General features: G+C 40.5%; 1 protein-coding gene across 10 annotated transcripts in view; it reads right to left on the reverse strand.

Moving 5' to 3' along the window:
- The window catches only part of AGAP1 (ArfGAP with GTPase domain, ankyrin repeat and PH domain 1), a 385086-nt gene that overhangs the window by 200334 nt on the left and 164838 nt on the right, over positions 1–19914 (reverse strand). For all 10 annotated transcript variants that reach the window (XM_075429671.1, XM_075429670.1, XM_075429669.1 and 7 more), the window contains one exon: positions 7277–7404. In XM_075429671.1, coding sequence (XP_075285786.1) covers positions 7277–7404 — 128 coding nt within the window. The remainder of the gene's footprint in view (positions 1–7276; positions 7405–19914) is intronic.

A 19914-nucleotide genomic window follows, 5' to 3' on the forward strand; every position in this document is an offset into this window, starting at 1 on the left:
GTGTCCCAAGCCAGAAAAATCAAGTGAGCGACTCTGAAGAACAGCTTTCCTTACAGCACACGTAACTCCACACATGTGAAATACAAACCCATTTGCTGACTGTAGACAAACTGGTCAAATTTGTGGCAGTCAAAATGAGTCAAATGAGTCAAATACCCTGGGACACTGGGCAGCTTAACAGTACCTTCTAAACCAAGTTTTTCCACTAAGCTGCTCTGAAGACTTGGACACACCTGAGATACCAGCATAAAGGGCCATTTCTGAGTCACTGCTCTAAGCAGTCACGGCACTAGGGACAGGCGTCAATCAAATGACTGTAGGCAGGGAAACTGTTAGCCCCAGTAGAACCATTCAGGCGGATACACCCCTGTTCGGCTTTTGTGGGTGACAGATTTTTCTGTCCTCATTTAAGCGGCGTGCCCATTCTCAACAGTGCTCAGCTTCTGGACACGCACAGTAGAACCTTGTTTTCCTTCTTGCTAGGAAGACACCCAGCCTGATGGTGGTCAGTGAACTTCAGCACACCGTTACAGAAAATCCTGGATGTCTTCCATTTCAGGGACATGTTATTTCTAGAACGCACCTTGCGTGAATGGCCAGTACTCCATTTCCAGGAATGTATATACCTCCAGTGTCTGGACAGACTTCTAGCTTTGTTGCCCCATAGATTAACACTGTGAAAAACTCCAGGTCGTGGCAGCAAGCACACATTTAGCAGAACATTGTCACTACACTGTTACCAGCTACGAACAACTCCAGTGAAGCTATCAAACTGGCATAACTTCACCAAATAGGTCCATTCAATGCAGCTACCTCAAAGGCAGACACTGTCAAGCAAAGCATTAAAGCCCATAACAAGATTCCTGCCGGCGGCTTGTTAAAAAACAAAAAACGGAAAAAACCTTTGTATATATTGTCCAAAGTTCTATGCAGAAAAAGGGTTGAATCAGGTCAAATCCAACACTTTCAAAGCTTTCACACACTTCAGATTTCCTTAGTAAACAAACCGGTGAGTAATCTACCTCGCATGACAGGAGCTCAGCAGTGACCTGCCTTAAGGAAAGGTCGGACTTAATCTCATATTTGCAAGGTGCATGTTCCTGACTGGCCAATTATACAAAGGTGGCAAAATATTCACCTTGCATCTTATATAAATTATCTGGTATTGCCAAATGATTCATAAAGCTTACAAAGTACAAATGTCAGGCCAAACCACTAAAAGGTGGAGCATAGGAAGAATAAAACTGAAATTTTTCTTCTTGACAAGTAACCCAATACAAACAGATTCAATGTTTTTTCCTGGTCTCTGGGTATACCAGGACACCCTCCAGAAAAATCATCTCTAACTGCTGCTTAAGGAGAAAACGAAGGCAGCAGGTCCCACATCTAAAACAGTCAAGAGATCGCCAGACCTTCAGGGAGCCTGGGAACAGCTGGAATAAAGCAAGCCTTGATCAAAAGCACAGATTACATACGGTATGACAAGGTGCGTTTGGCGTCTGCACTGTCTGTTCTCGGGGAAAGAAGGGAAAAACGTAATTCTGTAGGAACACAGAAGCCTACATGGAAAATTATTTAGTTGGGATACATTTTTCTTTGCCCGCTTGTGTACAATTTTTCTTCCGAAAGTCGCATTATCTCAGTCTTTCATCTGAAAACACTATAGGTGGGAGTCCAATTTATTCAAGGGATTTTGGTGATATACAGCCACACATCCAAAGACAGATCAAGGAGGAAACCGTTCATTCCTTGCCTCAGCAAAAGCCAGAATGCTTTGAGCGTGCTGCTGTGGAATACAAATTTGACAGCAGATTTCAAACCTAGGTCCGGAGAAATGACTCCAGAGATTTCAGTAAATCTAGCCCTCCACAGTACGACCAAAGTGTCTCATATTAATTGTGTTATTTTCCCATATTTAGCAGTTTAACCTAATCTGTTGGGACATATTAGAACTTGTCCATCACGTGAGCTTTTGCCTTTTCCCATTGTAACAGCAAGGTAGAGGAAAAAGCGTATTTGTCCAATCAGACAGACCAAAGAGCACCAAGAGAATCCAAAGACAATCTCTGAAGACAACGTAAGCTGGCACATTTAAAAAAAAGTCGTATCAATGATATTACTAAAAACATTTAATTAACACATTTATTAAATGTGACAACAGGCTTCAGCACTCCAGTGGCAGTAACTGCATTACGAACTGGAAAATCTAAGAGAAGATCAAGTCTGAGCCTGGAGTTTAAGAGACCTTAGAAAGGAAAAGGTAACAATGGGCATAACAAAAACTAATTGGGAATGTAATTGCAGTCCTGTGAAGACAAAGCAAGGAGGAAAAAGTACACCTACAGATGCACTGAGTTTTAACATTGGAGTCCTGGAGAACGCACTTCCATATACATGTGTACTGTGTGTGAAACCATGCACATGAACGAAGGGGAATACATATACACATATATAAAATGCTTATTGTAAATAAATGTCAGAGATTACTTAGAAATCACCCTGTAAATACAAAAGGATTACAATGTATGTTGCAAAGGTATTAAATATTATTTTCACTTCTCTTTTATTTTGCGTTTTGCAATTACACGGAAAAACAGAAGGAAAAGCTAGTTAAGCTCTTCTTTATTCAAGTGTCCAAAATACTACAACAGAATATTTTATCCCAAATGACCCCCACTATAAATAATTGCACCCAACTATTTAGTGCTTACCCATAACCAGGTCTCATATACAGTAAAATAATGGATGATTAAGCTGACTGCACTTTTAATAGTTTAATTTACATATTTAGACAATCATGCTGTAGTAAAAGCTTTATGGAGGCGTATTGCAAGCATAAATAATGCATCTTTACAGATTTGCAGCAGGCAGTAGGGAGCAAGTTTGTGTGCTAGCCATACTCAAGCTGCAGTTTAGTAAAACGTATGTTAAGCTCTATACCTTCCTCGGGTATAATGCAAATCTCCTAGGAGAGTGTCACTGCTGACACGGTGCCATTTCAATTCCCTCTCACAGCAGAACGTAAACAGCTGAATTCCAGGAAAGCTAGCAAGTGTGAACATACTTGCAGACTACAGATTTCAAGGAAGTATAGTGACTGGTAAACAAACTTTTCATTTTACCCTCAAAACTGTAGTCCACCGGTAAGCTCACACTGCTGGGGACTCCTAGCTGGCATCTCCACATTATCGATTTGTCTGAAGAGGAATCCAAAGTTCTTCACGCAAACAGCAGCTACAGGTGTCATGCCACAGGATTTTTAGATGTTTTCACAACCATGCAAACCTAAAACCAGGCACAGCTCCAGGTAACTACTCTACAGGTTATCCAGTCCATGGCTATTTCACACAAATTTCTGATGCATCTTGATCTTGCGTGGAATGCACTGAGGATAAAAGGTGGTGCCCACCTGAGCAGCCTCATGGTTTTTGGAACAAGCTGATCTCCACTTTCAGGGTCTGGGCAGAGAAAAGAGCCCTTCGGAACTGCTGGATATTGGTGCTGCTCTTGTAAGTTAATAACTTTAAAATGCCTTCCTGATATATCAGGCGTAAAGGACAAGCAACTCCTTCAGTACAGGAAGGAGTTTAGGGAAAAGGAATGCCTATGTGGTTTTGTGATACCAGGGGAACCCATGCTACTTTGAAATAAGATTTAGCATGGCCTACAAGCATATCATGCCTACAATGACTGGCAAGGGGCAGGGGGTGAAGTGAAAGGTGGGTTAGAGATGGGGAGGACACTAGATACAGAAGTAACTGGTCTGTATTCCCACAGTGTGCATTTCTTGTTGATGGCCAAAGTAAGACGAGACCCATCCTGAGATGCCCTTTGGCATATAAGAGGCCTTCAATACACTAAACAAGACTTCTTCCTCTCAAAATAACCCAGTCTACCTCTTGAAGTGTTCAGAAAAACAAGGAGGTGAGCTGCTGACTGAAGTACTTCTCAATGCATCACACAGATTAATTGTTTCCTAGCGGAACATAAGCAATATTGCACCATACTTCTTGTTGACAGAGTACACAATAGTTCTGTCCATCACGAATCATGAATGATATCCTTAGATTTGAGGATAAAATTCTTTGCACGCATTCTGTGCTGCCTGAAAGCCAACTTATGAAGTACTTGAACCAAGGGTTACTGACTCTGGCTATCAGAGTTTCCAAGTAAAACCCTCACCTTGACTGCAATACATGTACTATAAACAAAAAGTCAGAGAAGCAAAACAGAAGCAGCACCCACTGCAAACACAGTTGGGTTTTGTCATTGAAATAGGAAGCATCTCATTCTGTGAAACAGGTCTCTGGAAATACGTAAGTGCGTGAGTGTAGACATATCTGAGAGCATTTTCTGGAAGGGTACGTGACCTAGGTGCTCACCACCTAGGACTACTGGACATGAGTTCAGAGAGGCATCCAAACACACAAACAGATCTTTCACAATTTGAAAGCTAAAACTACTGGGCAGAGAAGCCCTTGCTGGTATTCAGCCCTAGAATTTTGCCCAAGATATGCTAAGAACTAGACTGGGTAAAGTGACACTTCCCCCCCACTCCCTTTTTTTTCCCTTTCTCTAAAGCCTAAGCTCTTGACTGCCGTCATCTGGAGAGTTTGCAGGAGTTAGATCACTGGAGTGATCCAACCAGAGAAAGAACAATATCTCACTTTATCTGAAGCAATCTGTGTAACCACTGCTTCTGAAGGCCTTCACTCCTGTGTCGAATGCAAGTGGCAGGGCACTGTAATTATAGCAATTTTGATTCATGGAGAAAATCTTCAGTGAAACATCATTACGTCAAAAGAGATGTTCTAAAGGGCAAGACACCAGCCAGTCTTCCAGCCAAGATCAGAGATGGTAAATCTTCCCCCAGATCATCTTCAGCTTGGAATTGCAGTTGCAAAGTTCTTTTAAGTCTAGGATAAGGATACAGTTTCCTTTCCTTAAACAAGTTTGTACTGGCTTTAAGTGTAGCACAAAAAGATATGAAACAGATTTATGGCCTGTACTCTTAGGCATGACATCAGTCTCAGCAGACAGACATCTCTGAATGGTGCTGCAGTTGCTCCATTAGATAATTACGCCAGCTAGTAAAGGAAAAATATTCTTTCACGTTTATTGAAACAGATCCTAGGGATCCTTATCATGAAAGCTACCCTGTCTCAATTTTCCCAAACAGTCCTTATCACTGGCAAGCAGTCTGCTCTGTACGTGAAATACTTCTCCAAAACTTGGTATTTGCTCTTGGCCTCCAAGCTGGACTTGGGCAGGAAACTGGTGAGAACCCAGACACTTCATGTTCGTTAACCAAACAAGCTTCACTAACAAGAAGGGTGACCTCAACTGCTTTAAGAAAATGGAGAACACAGAGATGCACCTGGCTAAGATTAGGTTGTACAAAGCGTCACCCATCCTCTTTAGGAAGTCTTCAGAAACTACACAATCATCAGCAGACTGAGTAAACTAGGTCCTTCTTGGATCCAAAAGTAAGATCAGTACTGGAAACGGCGCCATTCATCCACCACATTTCTGTGACAGCCCAGTTCCTCTTTCACCACTGAAAAGGACAGGTCTCAGTACCCAAGGCAGCCCCTACGGACAGCATAATTCCTCTTGCTCTAGAAGTACGAACATACACAACTGCCTGGGGGAATCTCTTTGGAAGAAAAGCATTTCATGTAGAGGGTTACTTCCAAGCACTTGTGGCAATGACCTGGTCAGAGAGAAAGCCGCTGAGAAAACTTGATCTATGTCACATACGACAAGAAAGGGGAGACCCTCTTCCATATCAGGAACTTGTACTTCATCAGAAGGTGACAGGGTTGTTCGGAAGAGTCATGCACCTTAGCACCAGCTTTAGAAAGGGCGATCTGAACCTCAGCATTTTCTTTTGGTGTCACCAGCAGAAGTGAGAGTGACAGTCTGAGGTCGGTATCCGGGCTCAGCTGAAGGCAGAACATCCCACAGTAAAGAACTCTAAGACCATACTGGCATCTCCATTTTTAGAGTTAACCCAATCGCAAAAATTTCCACTAGGGCACAGAAAGAGAGCACTCACTATGAACACAGGAGACAGCCTTCATCCTGTGCCATAAATCTAAACAGCGTGCTTTCAGAAGACAATAACACGTCAAATTAAAGAAAAAAAACCCCCACCCTTTCCCCAAAGATAAAACACTTCTTCACTATACTGCTTTTGCCAAAAAGCAGACTTTCTCAGTGTGGGAGAAAGGGCCCCAAATAAAACAAAACCTCACATGGGTGGCTCAGGACTGCAGCATAACCTCAGAAGACTTTATTGGCATATTATTGAGTTTAGACCGAAAATCATGCCAGGAAAGCTGGCAGGTATCTGACATTTCAGATGGCTAGAGTGGAAATCAGGAAACCAGGCCACAGTTCTGGCCACAGACTGCAAGGGTCATTGTGACGGGCCTGTACATCCATCTGCTGGGAGTGCGAGTGCACAGCGGAAACACAATCTGCCTGGCTGCAAAGATCTTGGATCTGAATGATAGAGCACATATATACATCCTAACAAAGAATGTACACAGAATGTACATCACTTGGCACTAGAAAACAAAGATACTGAGGGAGAGTACCACAACCAAAATACAGAAGACTGTCTTAACGTATGTGGGTAAAAACTGCACAAGTTAGAAAATTTTGGTAATAACCATCCTTCCAAAAACACCATGAAGGCCACCAGACTATCCTGCCATACATTAAGGTGGCATTTTGGGTTGGTTTTTTATTTTTTTTTTTTTTTTACACATAGTATCTGCAAGTCACTAGCAACATATATCGCTATGTCATTAAAGGGGAATAATTTCAATTGAGCATAACAGAGACAGGCAATTACAACTGCGCACAGTGCTCACCACTGAGATACAGCAGCTATTATCGCTCAGCACACAACTGAATGAGAACAATAACCAAAAACATACTGAGGTAATTTTAAAACACAGTACAGCAAATCCTGCTATTGTAACAATTGGTCTACGCAGAACAGCAGGCTGCCGGGCATAAATCAATACGATCAAAGATGTCTTTAAAGCCAAACTATTTTACTGCCGCAGTTTCTTGAAACAAAGTCAAGCCAATTAAAAAACAAAAAAAACCTGCTTCAAAGTACAGATCACTGATACCTTTCAAAAAAATGCCAACTGCCTATCAAGGAGCAAAAAAAAAAAAAAAAAGCACTGGTGTTAAATACATCAGACAAAAAGCAACCTATCAGTCCCTTTCTCAAGCAAGCATTCGTTGTAGTCTGTACCTGGCTGATATGTACAGCAGAAACCGGGGCAGAACACACGGACGAGTGGCTTGGAGAGTTTGGCAGAGATTTGCAGGGTCCAATTGAGAGCTGCTGCTTCTTCCTTGTTGCAACAATCTTCTGAGCAACTAAAGAAAACCAAAACATACAGGCAGGTAAGCTACAGCACACACTGGAAAGTATGGTATGTCAAAAGCACACAGCACCCACAGTACACAAAGCAGGGTTTTCCATTGCCAAAGCATGATCCAAAAGTTGTTTGTAACACATACAATTAAGATGACAGATGCTAGTTTTCCATAATATGCTCCATGTGAGACTTCAGCTCTGTTCTCCCCATGGATGAAATTGTCCCGGAACTCTGACTCCACCAGGCAAGGACCAGAGAGTCAGTGACATCCAAGCAGAGGGGGAGAAGGCAGGTGTGCAAGTTACAAAAAGCAACACCAGGAACGGTGTAACAAGTCCACTATATGCTTATCATGCCACACTAACAAAGCTTATGGGAATACACATTTTCTGTTGTTCTTTGGGATGTTCTCCTTGCATATAGACAATAAATATGAGCAACGCCAGACTAACAATCTCATTCAAGTGCATCTCAGTGCTATTTACTAGTACAATACAGGAAGGTGTCCTACATCACAGAATGACGGTTCACCAGGAAAGCTACACTCCCAGTCCAAGCAGGTTTAGCTTAGAAGACAACGCGTACTCTCTGCTGCTGCTGAGGAATAAGGTGGATTTTTCTTAATTATCGGCCACTGCATCAGAACAATCAGTTTTGGGAACCAAAAGTTTAAAGCATTTGAAACAAATGATAATCGGAATAGTAAAACTGACAAAGGGTCACTGACATAGAATACCTGCACTAGCAGTGCCACACATCACACCCCATTCAACTTCATTATGGAAAGGAGCTACATCATGGATTCTAGTTTTATCTTTATTACTTAGCAGCACTAGCACAACTGGAAAAATACCAAATTTATTTTGCAATTTATTAAGACATTTTCTATGACATGTAAAGAAAAGCAGCATTTATCAAACGGAGACAGGGATCAGAGTCATTAACATCTCTATATACAGCTTAGCAGACTCATAATAAAACATGGAAACAGAGCTGATGTGAAATGCAGCAACTTCCATACCTCTCCTATAACTTTTCAATTTAAAAAAGTCAAACCATTTCAGAAATTTGTTCCGTGATACACGGGAATTTCAGTTCATTCGGCTATTCAGCTAAGGCCTTTGTAAAGAGTTCTTTTTCGGTCATAAATAATTAAAAATAAAATCATTTACACTACACTTGTTCCCTAACTTTTGGGTCACACATTAAAAAAGGAATAAAATTTCAGTCACCAGAAACAGAGACTAGCGTAGTGGCTAATCAAAACTATTAACAACTAAATTTAGCTTCTTGCAGGCAGTAATCTTCATGAAGGGAAACACTTCATGAAACTTGTGCAAACAAGTTTGTAGTCACTTGACCCATGTTGGTGGAGACAGCGCAAGTGAGGTCAAGGGATGGCAACAATTACTGGCATCTACTTAAAAAGTCACACAGAAACTAACATCATTCAATCTGTCTTGTTTGGAAAATATAAAAAGGTATTTCTGTAAATGTCAAGATTTTTGTTTCTCAATAGGTCACAACACAGGCCGCGATATTGTTTAGCAGTGTGAGCATACAATTTCTTCTCAAATCAACGCAATTTTAATAACGAACTAGTCTGTGGCTTATGTTTTTCATGTAAATGAATGATGGTATAATCATGATTTAGTGAGAATACATTGTATAAAAAATGGCTCGTATATATGAAGAAGCAGCTTCATTAGTTACATCCCACCTCCAATAGGCCTCTTATCATCCTGAAAGGATGATATCAATTAATTTATCTTCCCCTGGCATATTGATCATAACCTTCATCAGCTAATCATGTTTAAATTACAGAGGAATATCATAGCACTCTGTCATTTCAGACCCATTGGTTTATTGATCTGCAGCCTGGAAAGCCATATATTAAAATATTTTAAAACACATTAGTGAACGCAGAGAGCAAACTGAAGGTCAGATTTTAACATATGCACATGAATTTGTCTTCATCATACGCAGAAAAGACCTAAATTAAGACCAAAACTGAATTAAAACCACACATGAATGAAAGCTACCTTCTCAGCAAAAGCTTCCACTCTCACATGGGAGAGGTAATTAGTCAAGGAAAATATTTACCTCTTTCCTTCCATCTGAATATAGACATGTTTGTAGCACCATATTAACATACATAATGCAGTCTTGCCAAATTATCACTCTAGGAAGGCAGGAGGCAAAAAAACCCCACGACAGTCTGAACTCGCCTACACAAACATACAACCTCAATGCTAGCTAAGTACTACAAAAGCAGACACTAAAAAATAAACAAATATTAAAAAGCAAAAAAACCCACAAATTGTTAGTCTAGAAATGTGAAAAGTAAACCACAAAGCAGATGGGAACTAAGCATTACACAGGGCAGCACAAAGGGTAATATCCCCCGCACTGTAAAAATGGTAAAATTGCAGCAGAAGATCTAATGTTACCTACTTAAAATTGTGCTACGAATTCTAGAATAGACCATACTTGGCCTCAAATTTCTTAGCTTTTCCCTCCGTTAGAAAAATGATGTGCCCCCTAATGGAAATCCCCTTCTGAGCTGCCAAACCTTCCCAATTCCCCCTCCATTTTGGCAACAAGTCTAATATCCCCTGCCAGAGCACGATTCCTCCTACCTCTCCCCTCTCTTCATTAGGCAACCCGCTCTCCTTTGAGACACCAAACAGTTTTTGCTTCTTTCATTGCAGTCATGCAGCCGTCACTCCATAATTAGATTGCATTCAATATTCAAGTGCTCAGGGCTACTTGCCCTTGGATATGGTGGTGATACGAGCTTTAGAAGTACCTAAAGGAGTACCCTGACCCTTCAAAGTTTGCAACATATGAAAGACATGACTGATCATCTGTGGGGCAATCGCTGGACTGTCAAAAGACCTACTGTGCTCTTTCTAAAGCTACCTTGAGAGAAGAGATGAAACCTAAATCTTGCCCATCAGAAGTCAATAAAAGGGGTTCAGCACATATCTCCTCAGCAGTGCAGCTGCAAATTCACATTTTCTACATCTTCTATTTCTGAGAAGAAAGCCCTGAAATACACAAAACTTAAAATGGCTGGCACTGAAAACCCCACAGATCTGCTGACTCCTGCTGCTGACATCTTCAGACACAGTAGTTAGGGAAGAAAAAAACACAGTTAAATGGTTGTGTAGCAAGAGAGAAATACACCATCATTATAAGAACTAACACCAGATCCAGAGAACAGCCATGCTGCATTGCTCGTTCTGCCCCCAAAACCGTTTCTGTTATCACTTCTTTGTTAGGACTCAGAGTGCCCAGTCCTTCCTACCTAAGAGGCTAAAAATCTCCACACCAACACATTTTGTTTCCACAACTACAACTACACATAGGTTCACACTGGATTTACGAGCAACTTTGCCAGAGTATTCCTAGATTAGAATATGTCCACAAAGGTGATTTTTTTTTTTTTCCAAAAGGCAGTATCACACCACAACAGTCCAGGCAGCTGAGTGCTTAGGTGGGACCTCTGCTGAAAACCATACAGCAAGAAATACTGTTCCGCAGGAATGCCTGACGTAAGCTATGGCCGTACATAAACACCATCTCGTTGTTACTGAAAGCCAGGGTACTTCATTAACCAATTTAAGACTATCCAGAGTCAAAATCGTCAGATTAATATTGAAGGGCCTATAATTGAAATGTCAGTCCAGAGGAAGCTGCACATTTAAAACAAACGTTGTTCTATAAAGTGAATAGAGAATCCGAGCAAGCAGAAATATTTCTGCCCCAGAGCTTTCGGGTTCCAACTCATCCAAAAGATGATCCAGTGCTTCTGAATTTAATGTAAATATACTTGCTAAGATATGTTTTTAAAACAGATGAATACTGACAATCTATAAGGCAGATATCAAAAATACTCAAGATAGTGATGAGCATTTCAACTAGTTTCAAAAATCAATTGCGTTCTCTCTACTTTTATATACTCAGGTAAGCTATCAATTTCAGCGAGATTTTTATTGTAAGCCATCTCTCTGCAGCATGAAAAGCCAAACAAAATTTATTTGCAAAGTCAAGAACTCTTCCGCAAACAATCAGGGATATGCCAAGGTTACTTAGAGTTATAAACCAGGAGAACTGATGTTTAGCAAATATTTGGTCTTTGGGGAAGACCGATCCTTATTTCTTATATATTTAAACTTAATTTCACAAGCCAGAATGACTAGAAGCTATACTTTGCTTTAAAGCCTCCTTAACAAAAAGCATGTGAAACTCCTGGTCTGCAAGATGAATAAAATGCCCAAGTTTCGAGAGAAAGCTCTTGGCTTGAATGCCTCTTCTTCCATGCCTGACCTAGCTCACCAAAACAAAATTAACCTTCCCACCCCCTGCCACTTTCATCTCAAACGCTACTTTTTGTTAGTCAAACTACGCATTCGTAAGCAGCTCCCGCTAACTTCTTGGCGGATCGTTTATTGGAAGGACCGTACCACCAAGCAGGAAAGCTTGGCTGTCTAGCAGTCTCTGAGCTGTAAAGCCAGGTTTAGGCAGTCCAGCTCAGCACATCTGCATTGCAAACCACCACTGCTTCCGTTTGCACAGAGAAAAAGGTTACCCATACACTAATTCTCCCCAGACAAAGAATTCCTATTCCGCTCTCAGCAGCGTGGGGCTATCAGAGGACTAAATTCACTCACGGGAGGAATGGCAGGTCACCTCCTCTCCCCAAAACCCAGAGCTGCGCCTCCATAATGAACCGACTCCTCTTTGTGCTTGGTTTCAGAGCTAATCACCATTAGAAATACTGTTGCCAGAGTAACTGCTCTGACAGAGTTGTCTTTCCGTGGTTCAAAGGGCTGCTCACATGTCAACTTCTCGGTGCAGTGTGAGGCTGCTTTGGCAGGGGCAGCCGGGTCTCCAAAATCTCATTAGCACAGCTTCATTCAAGTATAAGGACAAGAAAGGCAGAGACCTGGGAGGAAAATACTCCTTACAAGAAGTTCAAGACACAAGGTAAGAGTGTCTCATCTGGCTCCACACCTCTTAAAACTGAAAACACAAAGGTACCGCGGCATCACACAATAGATGCATTTAGGGAAACCTTGTCTAGCCCGAGATCTGATCTCTCCCTGGTTTTAAGACGGGTCCTGGAAAACATCCAGAGGTATCAACAATCTGACCGCTGCTTCTCTTTCCCAAAAGGCGGTGAACAGAGTTACCACTGTGCCCTTTACATTGCTTTATACCAGGGAACGCTTGAAATAATAGAAGGGAAGACTCCAGGCATACAATACCTGTAACATCTGGTTATATTCATCTTCTCATTTATCACTGGTAAAAGAGCACTGCATACTTAGGAGATGCAAACAGTCTTCTCCAATTACCACTAAATCAGAATTGGTTTCTCATTAAAAAAAAAACACCACATAAGACCATTTATTTCCTCTGCATGTTGAAGTATGAGTAAACACTGGGTTCAGTTAAAACCCGCCACTTTGTGCAAACGATGGGAATGCAAGAATTGTGTACTGAACTTTTCTTCCACTTATTGACAGACAGAAAACAGCTTTCAGCTGAAGTTGGAATGCTCATGGCTGACTGAAAAACAACAGAAGGGACAAGCACTCATGGATACCTATTTTAACTGTTGGGGGGAGCGGAAAAAAAAAAATCAGAAAGTTTACACAAAGATTACCCTTCATCTTAACACAAAACCCCTGCTCCCCCGTCCCAATCACAACATCGTATCTTTAGGAAAGTCTGTTCAACTCGTATCACCCATTAGGGATTTCTAAATCATGAAAAATTGGTTTTAAATGAAACCGAAATGCTCTTGCTAACAGAAAGAGTTGGATCTCTGAAAATCAATGTCAGCTTTTTAAATTTCTACAACATATTTTAATTCTTTGTGCAAACTTGTGGGTTGGAGTAACATTCAGGACAATTACTGATTTGACTGCTTTTACAGGCCATCAAGAGAACCCTGCCTACAAAAAGCAGGCAACATTAACCTTGCTGCAACTAGTGCTAAACAAGGTACTTGATAAGATGATGATTTATAAGGAAGGCTAAGCAATATATGCACTGTACTGCATGCTTTAAAAAGGGCATGCTCTCAATATAGCCAAAGGCCGCGGTGGTATTTTTAAGTGTGAGAAAATCAACATTTCATCACAAGGCTTACGTAAGAAATCCGATTCTCTAATTCATAAAAATTAATTTTACACGAGCACAAGGTCAAAATATTTGCTTGGTGGTTAAAATTGCAAAGGAAGGAAAGAGCTTCAGAAACATCACAAAATTTGTAACCCTCCGCTTCCAAACATCAAGTGTGAGCACAACTGGGAACTCCACCATCCAGACTGAGCCCGCACCGCTAGCACTGTGCTCATCGCTTGCTCCCTCCCCAGCTGGGTACCTGGTTTCCTTAGATGCATCACCCTGAGGCGGGCACATCGCTGAAGGAGAGGGAAAGTAGGAGCAGCACAATCCGCATAACTGATACACCAGCAAACTCATGGTTCATCAGATGAATAAAAATAATTTGCTTCTGCCCATAAGCCCTGCTGATGATCGTTCATTGTTTCACATGAAAAGCCCTACCTAAGGAAAACACACTGTGGGAAGTTACAATTTATAGAAACTTCCGTTTTTACAGCAGCTGCATTTGAGCTTAATATTCCATGTTTACAATAAATAAGCGTTCTATATAAATAAATTTATTCCACAATTACATATTACAAGCAAAGCACTAATAACTACAAGAGCAAGCACTAACCACAAATGCTTTAGAGTGGAAAGCATTAATGTAAGTATCCACTGTTAAGGCCATTGTGCCTGTTACTTTAAATTCAATCCATTTTTTAGGCTGAACAACTTTCATACTTCTCCCTTTAAAAAGGAGAGCTTGGCACACCATGTGCCAGCTGTAATACAGAAACAAGAACTGGACTCCTATAGCATCTGGGCTTGGATGTAGCCATTTCTTGATTTCCTTTCCAGGAGGGCAGAAAGCCAGTATGTATTCGCATATGTCCTAAATGTGTTGCCAATACAAATTCAACATTTTCAACAAATACAGACTTAACAACAACAAAAAATCAGAAACATGTTACGGGGAATATTTTTGCTGGGTTTGTAGACTGACTCACTGTTCCAGGGCAAGAGAAGACTCAGGTGTCCGCATGCAGCACAGCAGCATAGTCACAGCATGGCAACAAATGCACACCTCCCTGTCCTGCTGAGGGGGACATCCATGCCAACGACCTCTCCCTTAACGTCAACATACAAAAACCCGAAGTCTCATCCTCAGAATTCTTACCCATTTCAGTTCTTTCCAACAATGATTAATATGTTCCATGTAACATTATTAGCAGGCAATTTAACACAGTATCCTTGTGCGCAAGCATGTCACACATAAAGCCGAGGGAAGCAAATGCACTAAACCAGTAAGAGAGTACGTAGCTCCATAAGATGCCACTTCTAGCAGGAAAATCAGCTTAAGAATTTCTTAACCCAGGTCTTTTCAGTGATCCAGTTTAAGCCACGGTCCAACAATCAGCCAGTATGAGCACAGCTGAGGTACAACACACGGACAGAAATTTCTTAAGCTATTTTTCCCTGTAGAAACAGTGTGCTGGAAAGCCATACCCATAGAGATGAGTTATTATTCTGCACTGAACACATATCCACTTAACGCTCTAACAGACTATGGTGGTACTTGCCAGGATAACCTCTATTTCACATTACAGCGTGACCAAGAAGGGTGGAAAAATAAAGTGTGCAGGTACTTACCTCTGACCCTGCACAGCAAGAAGAGTGTCAAACTATCTGACAAAAAAAATTAGTATCTGTAGTGCAAGGCACCAAAAGCATTAGGAAGTTAAAGAGGACAAACTGTTTCGTGAACAGGTCTTCTTAAAACAATTTGACTATATACATGCATGATACCTACATTTTTACTACTTCACTAAAACACACTTTACTTTGAAGCTCTGGGTAGTCACATTAACCAGACAGAAATTCTAGAAGTGTGAAAGCTATGTACTTCAAGCACCTATGCACAATCTAGAAAGAAAAAGCAGCTTAACCCAGCCTCCTGGTTACCAAGGAAGCAACGTATTTCACTAGACACGCCACTTCCCCAGCGAGAACAAGGTAACCAGGTAGATGTTTAAGCCACTGCACATGTTTTAAGTGTTGTTATTCTGCTCCTGCTACATGAAACTACCCGCTTTTGCAGGTTCAACATGCAAAAAATATAAACAGGGATTTCAATCAAGACAAACTACAGAAGCTACGGTATTAAACAATGCCAATGCCAAGGCAAATGCAACAATTTCAGCTAGCAAGTAGAAAGGTAATGTGCTATTAAAATAGCTATCTAAGAACAAAGACATCTCCACCACAATTTCACACCATGGAAAGACAAGCAGCAAATACTCCCTGCCTTCTCTTCCCAAAAATGTACTGCTGCCAACGACTGTGTAATTTCTCCCTGCAGCCTGTACGCCTATTCTCAGGACATGGAAGTAATGTTGAAGGCTCTGAGCTTTCAGAGATTTATTCCTGGAGACTCAGTAACTAACTCATTGCTAAACACTGAATTTCCACATCACTTCTGCAGTCACAGTAACACTGGGTACTGCTTTCCAAAACCTTTTAAAAGGTGTTAACTCGGTAATGCTAAATAAAGCCACCTGGTTTTCTAAGTTGGAGAGAAGCCATCGCTCCTACACTAGGCCGGTAAAATGATGCAAATAAATTAATCTTTTAGAAGTGTCGATAATACGCCTGTTGTCACAAGTAAGTTTCTACTAAGAAGCAAAATCCTTCACTAGCTGTGAATGAATACTCTACACTGATCGACAAGGCTGCCCTCTCTGATCAACACGTCATCTTCCTTGTGGTACCTATTTCAATGTAAAGCTATAATGTAGACAAAAGCTTGGTTAAGATTAACCCAGTGACAGCTTCAAAGCTGCTCCCAAAATAGGAAGACAAGTTTTAATGTAAGATCCAATTCTTACCTGAACTCCCTTTATCACATTATATTAAAACAAATTTATCTTCATTTATGTCTCAATTACCTTGTAAGGCTGTTAATTTGCTAGAAATTCAGCTATTGTATGATTGCTCCTATTACTTGGGGGATTTAAATGCTGACTGTAATAAACAGTTACCTTCGGGATGGAACAAAGTCAGGGCTACTCATGTTAATTTTGGAATGAAAAAAAAATCGCCAGAATAGCCAACTACACAGCTATGAAGCTAGAAGTATAGCTTCTGTGAAACATGAACTAAGCAGAATAAGTAATGCTACATACTTTACTCACCTGCATCAGTTTTCATCTTCTCTAATGGTTAGCTGCAGCTAACCAACGGAAGAAACGTATACACTGAACACAGCCTACATTGCAAAAAAGGTTAGTAGTTTTACTATATTACAGTCTTATTATACTATTAAGCAGGCTCATCAAAAGAGCTTGAAGTTGCGTCTCATTACTAAAATGAACAATTCTTTCACCCCACTAAAACAATTTTGTAACTCCTCAGATACAGATAGTTTCCAAGAACTATTAGCCTATTTCATATACAAGTAAATAGGATATGTAAGTATGACCACATGACTTTTATACGAAAAGCACTGTTTCATGATCACCATGGTTAATAATCAAGTTCAGCTGCAATGGGCTAGTTTAGTGTTAACGTTTGTAAAAGATTTTACTACAATTCTCCTTTAAAGAAATTTAAAACCATACCTCATTGGTACCTTTGGGTTTTTGTGATGCTTTCATTACAATACACATCTCAGCTTTGGCTCTCAGAAATAACAACTGTTCTTGTTTTATCAGATACAAAAATATAAATAAGACTCATCCGTATTAAATATCTCTAAGCAATGCCAATATGTATATTTTTTTCCTCCACAGGTAACTACGATTAACGCTGCATATCACTTATTCCCAACTTTGATGCAAATCACTGTCTCCTAAGATTACATAAGCAAATACGTCAATAAATCCGCTAGACAATCTGTAAAGCATCTAGCATCTAAAGAAATTTAAAAAACAAACCTGTTTTCTTCACTACTTGAACTCTGTTGCAAGTAGAAGCAGATGGCTTGAGGATTTATAAGGCAAACACTGTGTCAAACGCTCAGGTAAAGACTTCTGCACATGGCTTTATCTAACCAGTAATCATGAAGTGCTGTTCATCTTTCTGTTATGATGGAATGAAGTCATAAATCCTGTTATTTCCCACACAAAGGCACAATTTTAAATACAAAGGTTAAAAAATGTTGAAACAAGAAAAAACCCAAACAGAAAACAGCACCTTCAAATACAATGATGTCATACTGATGTGTTTCGTAAAATGCCCTTAAACAAAATAATGGATTTTTAACTATCCTTTAAGAAAAAAATTCTTAAGCAATAGTATTGTTATATGTTATTTAATTCTATGTCAAAACATACAATTATTTCATTAATTGTATTACTCATGTCAAAACACAGAGTGCAATAACATACAGCAATACTACGCTTAAGAATTTTACCACCTGCTTAAGAATTTTACCATCTGGCAAGCAACTTCATGTTTACATTTTGAAGCGGTTTCATGGAATGTCTGTTTTGTGGGGCATGCTACCAAATTACTGTTTTCACAGACAACATTTCTACTTTCTAAAGATTTAGGCACATTCAAGAAGCTCACTAATAGTGCCCAGGCAAGGACACAGAACAGCAGCAAGCTTCCGGTTACTTTAGTGCCACTCAGATGTATCCATCCTTACAAAACGAAATAAACTTCTTCACATTTACTACATCAAATTCAACTTCTGCCTTATTCAGACAGTTGTATTTATTTACCTGTGAAGAAAAGATTTACATTGTTACAAAAAACCCAGACCTTTCATTAGAATAATCAATGATTTTTGTAAAAACTACCCAAATGGCTTTTAAAAGAGTTTCCTAACAGCCCAAAGACTCTGAATCCAGAAGTGCAACTGTGCCTTGAGATCGCAGAACTACACGCATACACAGCATGGTCCCAAAACCAGGTCTGTGCGCCCCGTGCGGCAGAGTGAACAACGTAACTTGTGAACAGAAATTACGCATCTTCATGTTCTGAAGTATTGTGGTGGTCCTAAACCAAGCTTGTTTGTAAGCAAGGCAAGGTTGGACACCGTAAGGGCAGGGATTAGTATGACCTTCACAGAGGATGAAGAGCACTGTCCAGAGTCAACGACCATGGCCGGCATGGGTGACCCCATCTACGGCTTCTCTCCATCTCAAGGGGCTCCACAAACTTTCAACACCAACCCCGCTTCCCGCCCAAACTGGCAGAAAGCAGACCGATGCTAATCTCTGCAGTTTCAACACAAGTAAGACGGAGCTGGAAGATAGGATAAAAACCAGAATGACATTTAAGGGCACTCCAAGCACAAGCTACGCCGTCCACCTTTCTGATGCTCTGCTAATGGTTAACTGTTCCTGTGGAAAACTACCTAATTTTACCTAGCATTGAAATATCCAGCCTCCCTTATGCTCTGTTACACCTAGGTATTAACTACTTCACTAATGAACACTCCAGACTCTGCATTGGTATTCTGCGGCATTTTCGTAACACACTTCAAAATTAATTTTCATCCAGTGTCTGTTTGAAATAAGCCACAGACGTGGCGCTCATTAAGAAGCTGGATCTCTTTTGTTTCCATGTTTTTAATACCAACTTTCACACAGGTAGAGAAGTTATAATGCGTATCATTAATCAAACCCAGTATTTTGCCTCCTAAACTGTTATTTTTATCCCGTTCTCCAACCACATCACACTTTCCCTGTCACTGTGTGATGCCAGCATGATGACACTGCTCCAAACTGCAGCTTGATCAATAAAACCATATAATTGAAGGCATACTTCAGTTCTGTAGTGCTGGATTAAAATTAATGGTGAGCTATTTCTGTCTTCCCCTGCTCTCCTGGCACATCTGGTAGATGCAGTCATATTGCAGGCTGAATGCTACAAAGCAGATGATTTACACGCAGAGGAGTCACCCACGCTTCTATCAGAAGTATCTGGCCCGGAGGACCAGCAAAACCCGCAACAGGTCTGTCCATTTTAACCTGACTCCTGGGATACATCAAAAACGTTGTGTTCACTGTGTAATTTGAACAAATATTACTTCCTTCACTTTAAATACTGATATTATTCCTCAAGATGTGAATATTCTCCTCAGAAAAGACAAAAATAAATCAGGCATCTTGTCTCACGCAGAGTACCTCCAGCCTCCTGGCTGTCTGCCTCAAACACCAGCAGCTCTGTCTTCAGGATGTGCTGCATCTTTGGACAAAATCAGCTTGATGGCTTTTGAGCACTAGGTACACACCACATAGTTGTTACCCCTCCCTAGCAGAATTTTTCAAAATAAAATAATTTGAGGTATTTTAAAGACACTCAAGTTTCACTATCGCAACACTGATGCAGCTGCACCCAAAGGTGACAATCTCCTGCATAAAACAGAGTTGCAATG

The sequence above is a fragment of the Opisthocomus hoazin genome, chromosome 9, assembly GCF_030867145.1.
Source record: "Opisthocomus hoazin isolate bOpiHoa1 chromosome 9, bOpiHoa1.hap1, whole genome shotgun sequence".
Taxonomy (NCBI): Eukaryota; Metazoa; Chordata; class Aves; order Opisthocomiformes; family Opisthocomidae; genus Opisthocomus; species Opisthocomus hoazin.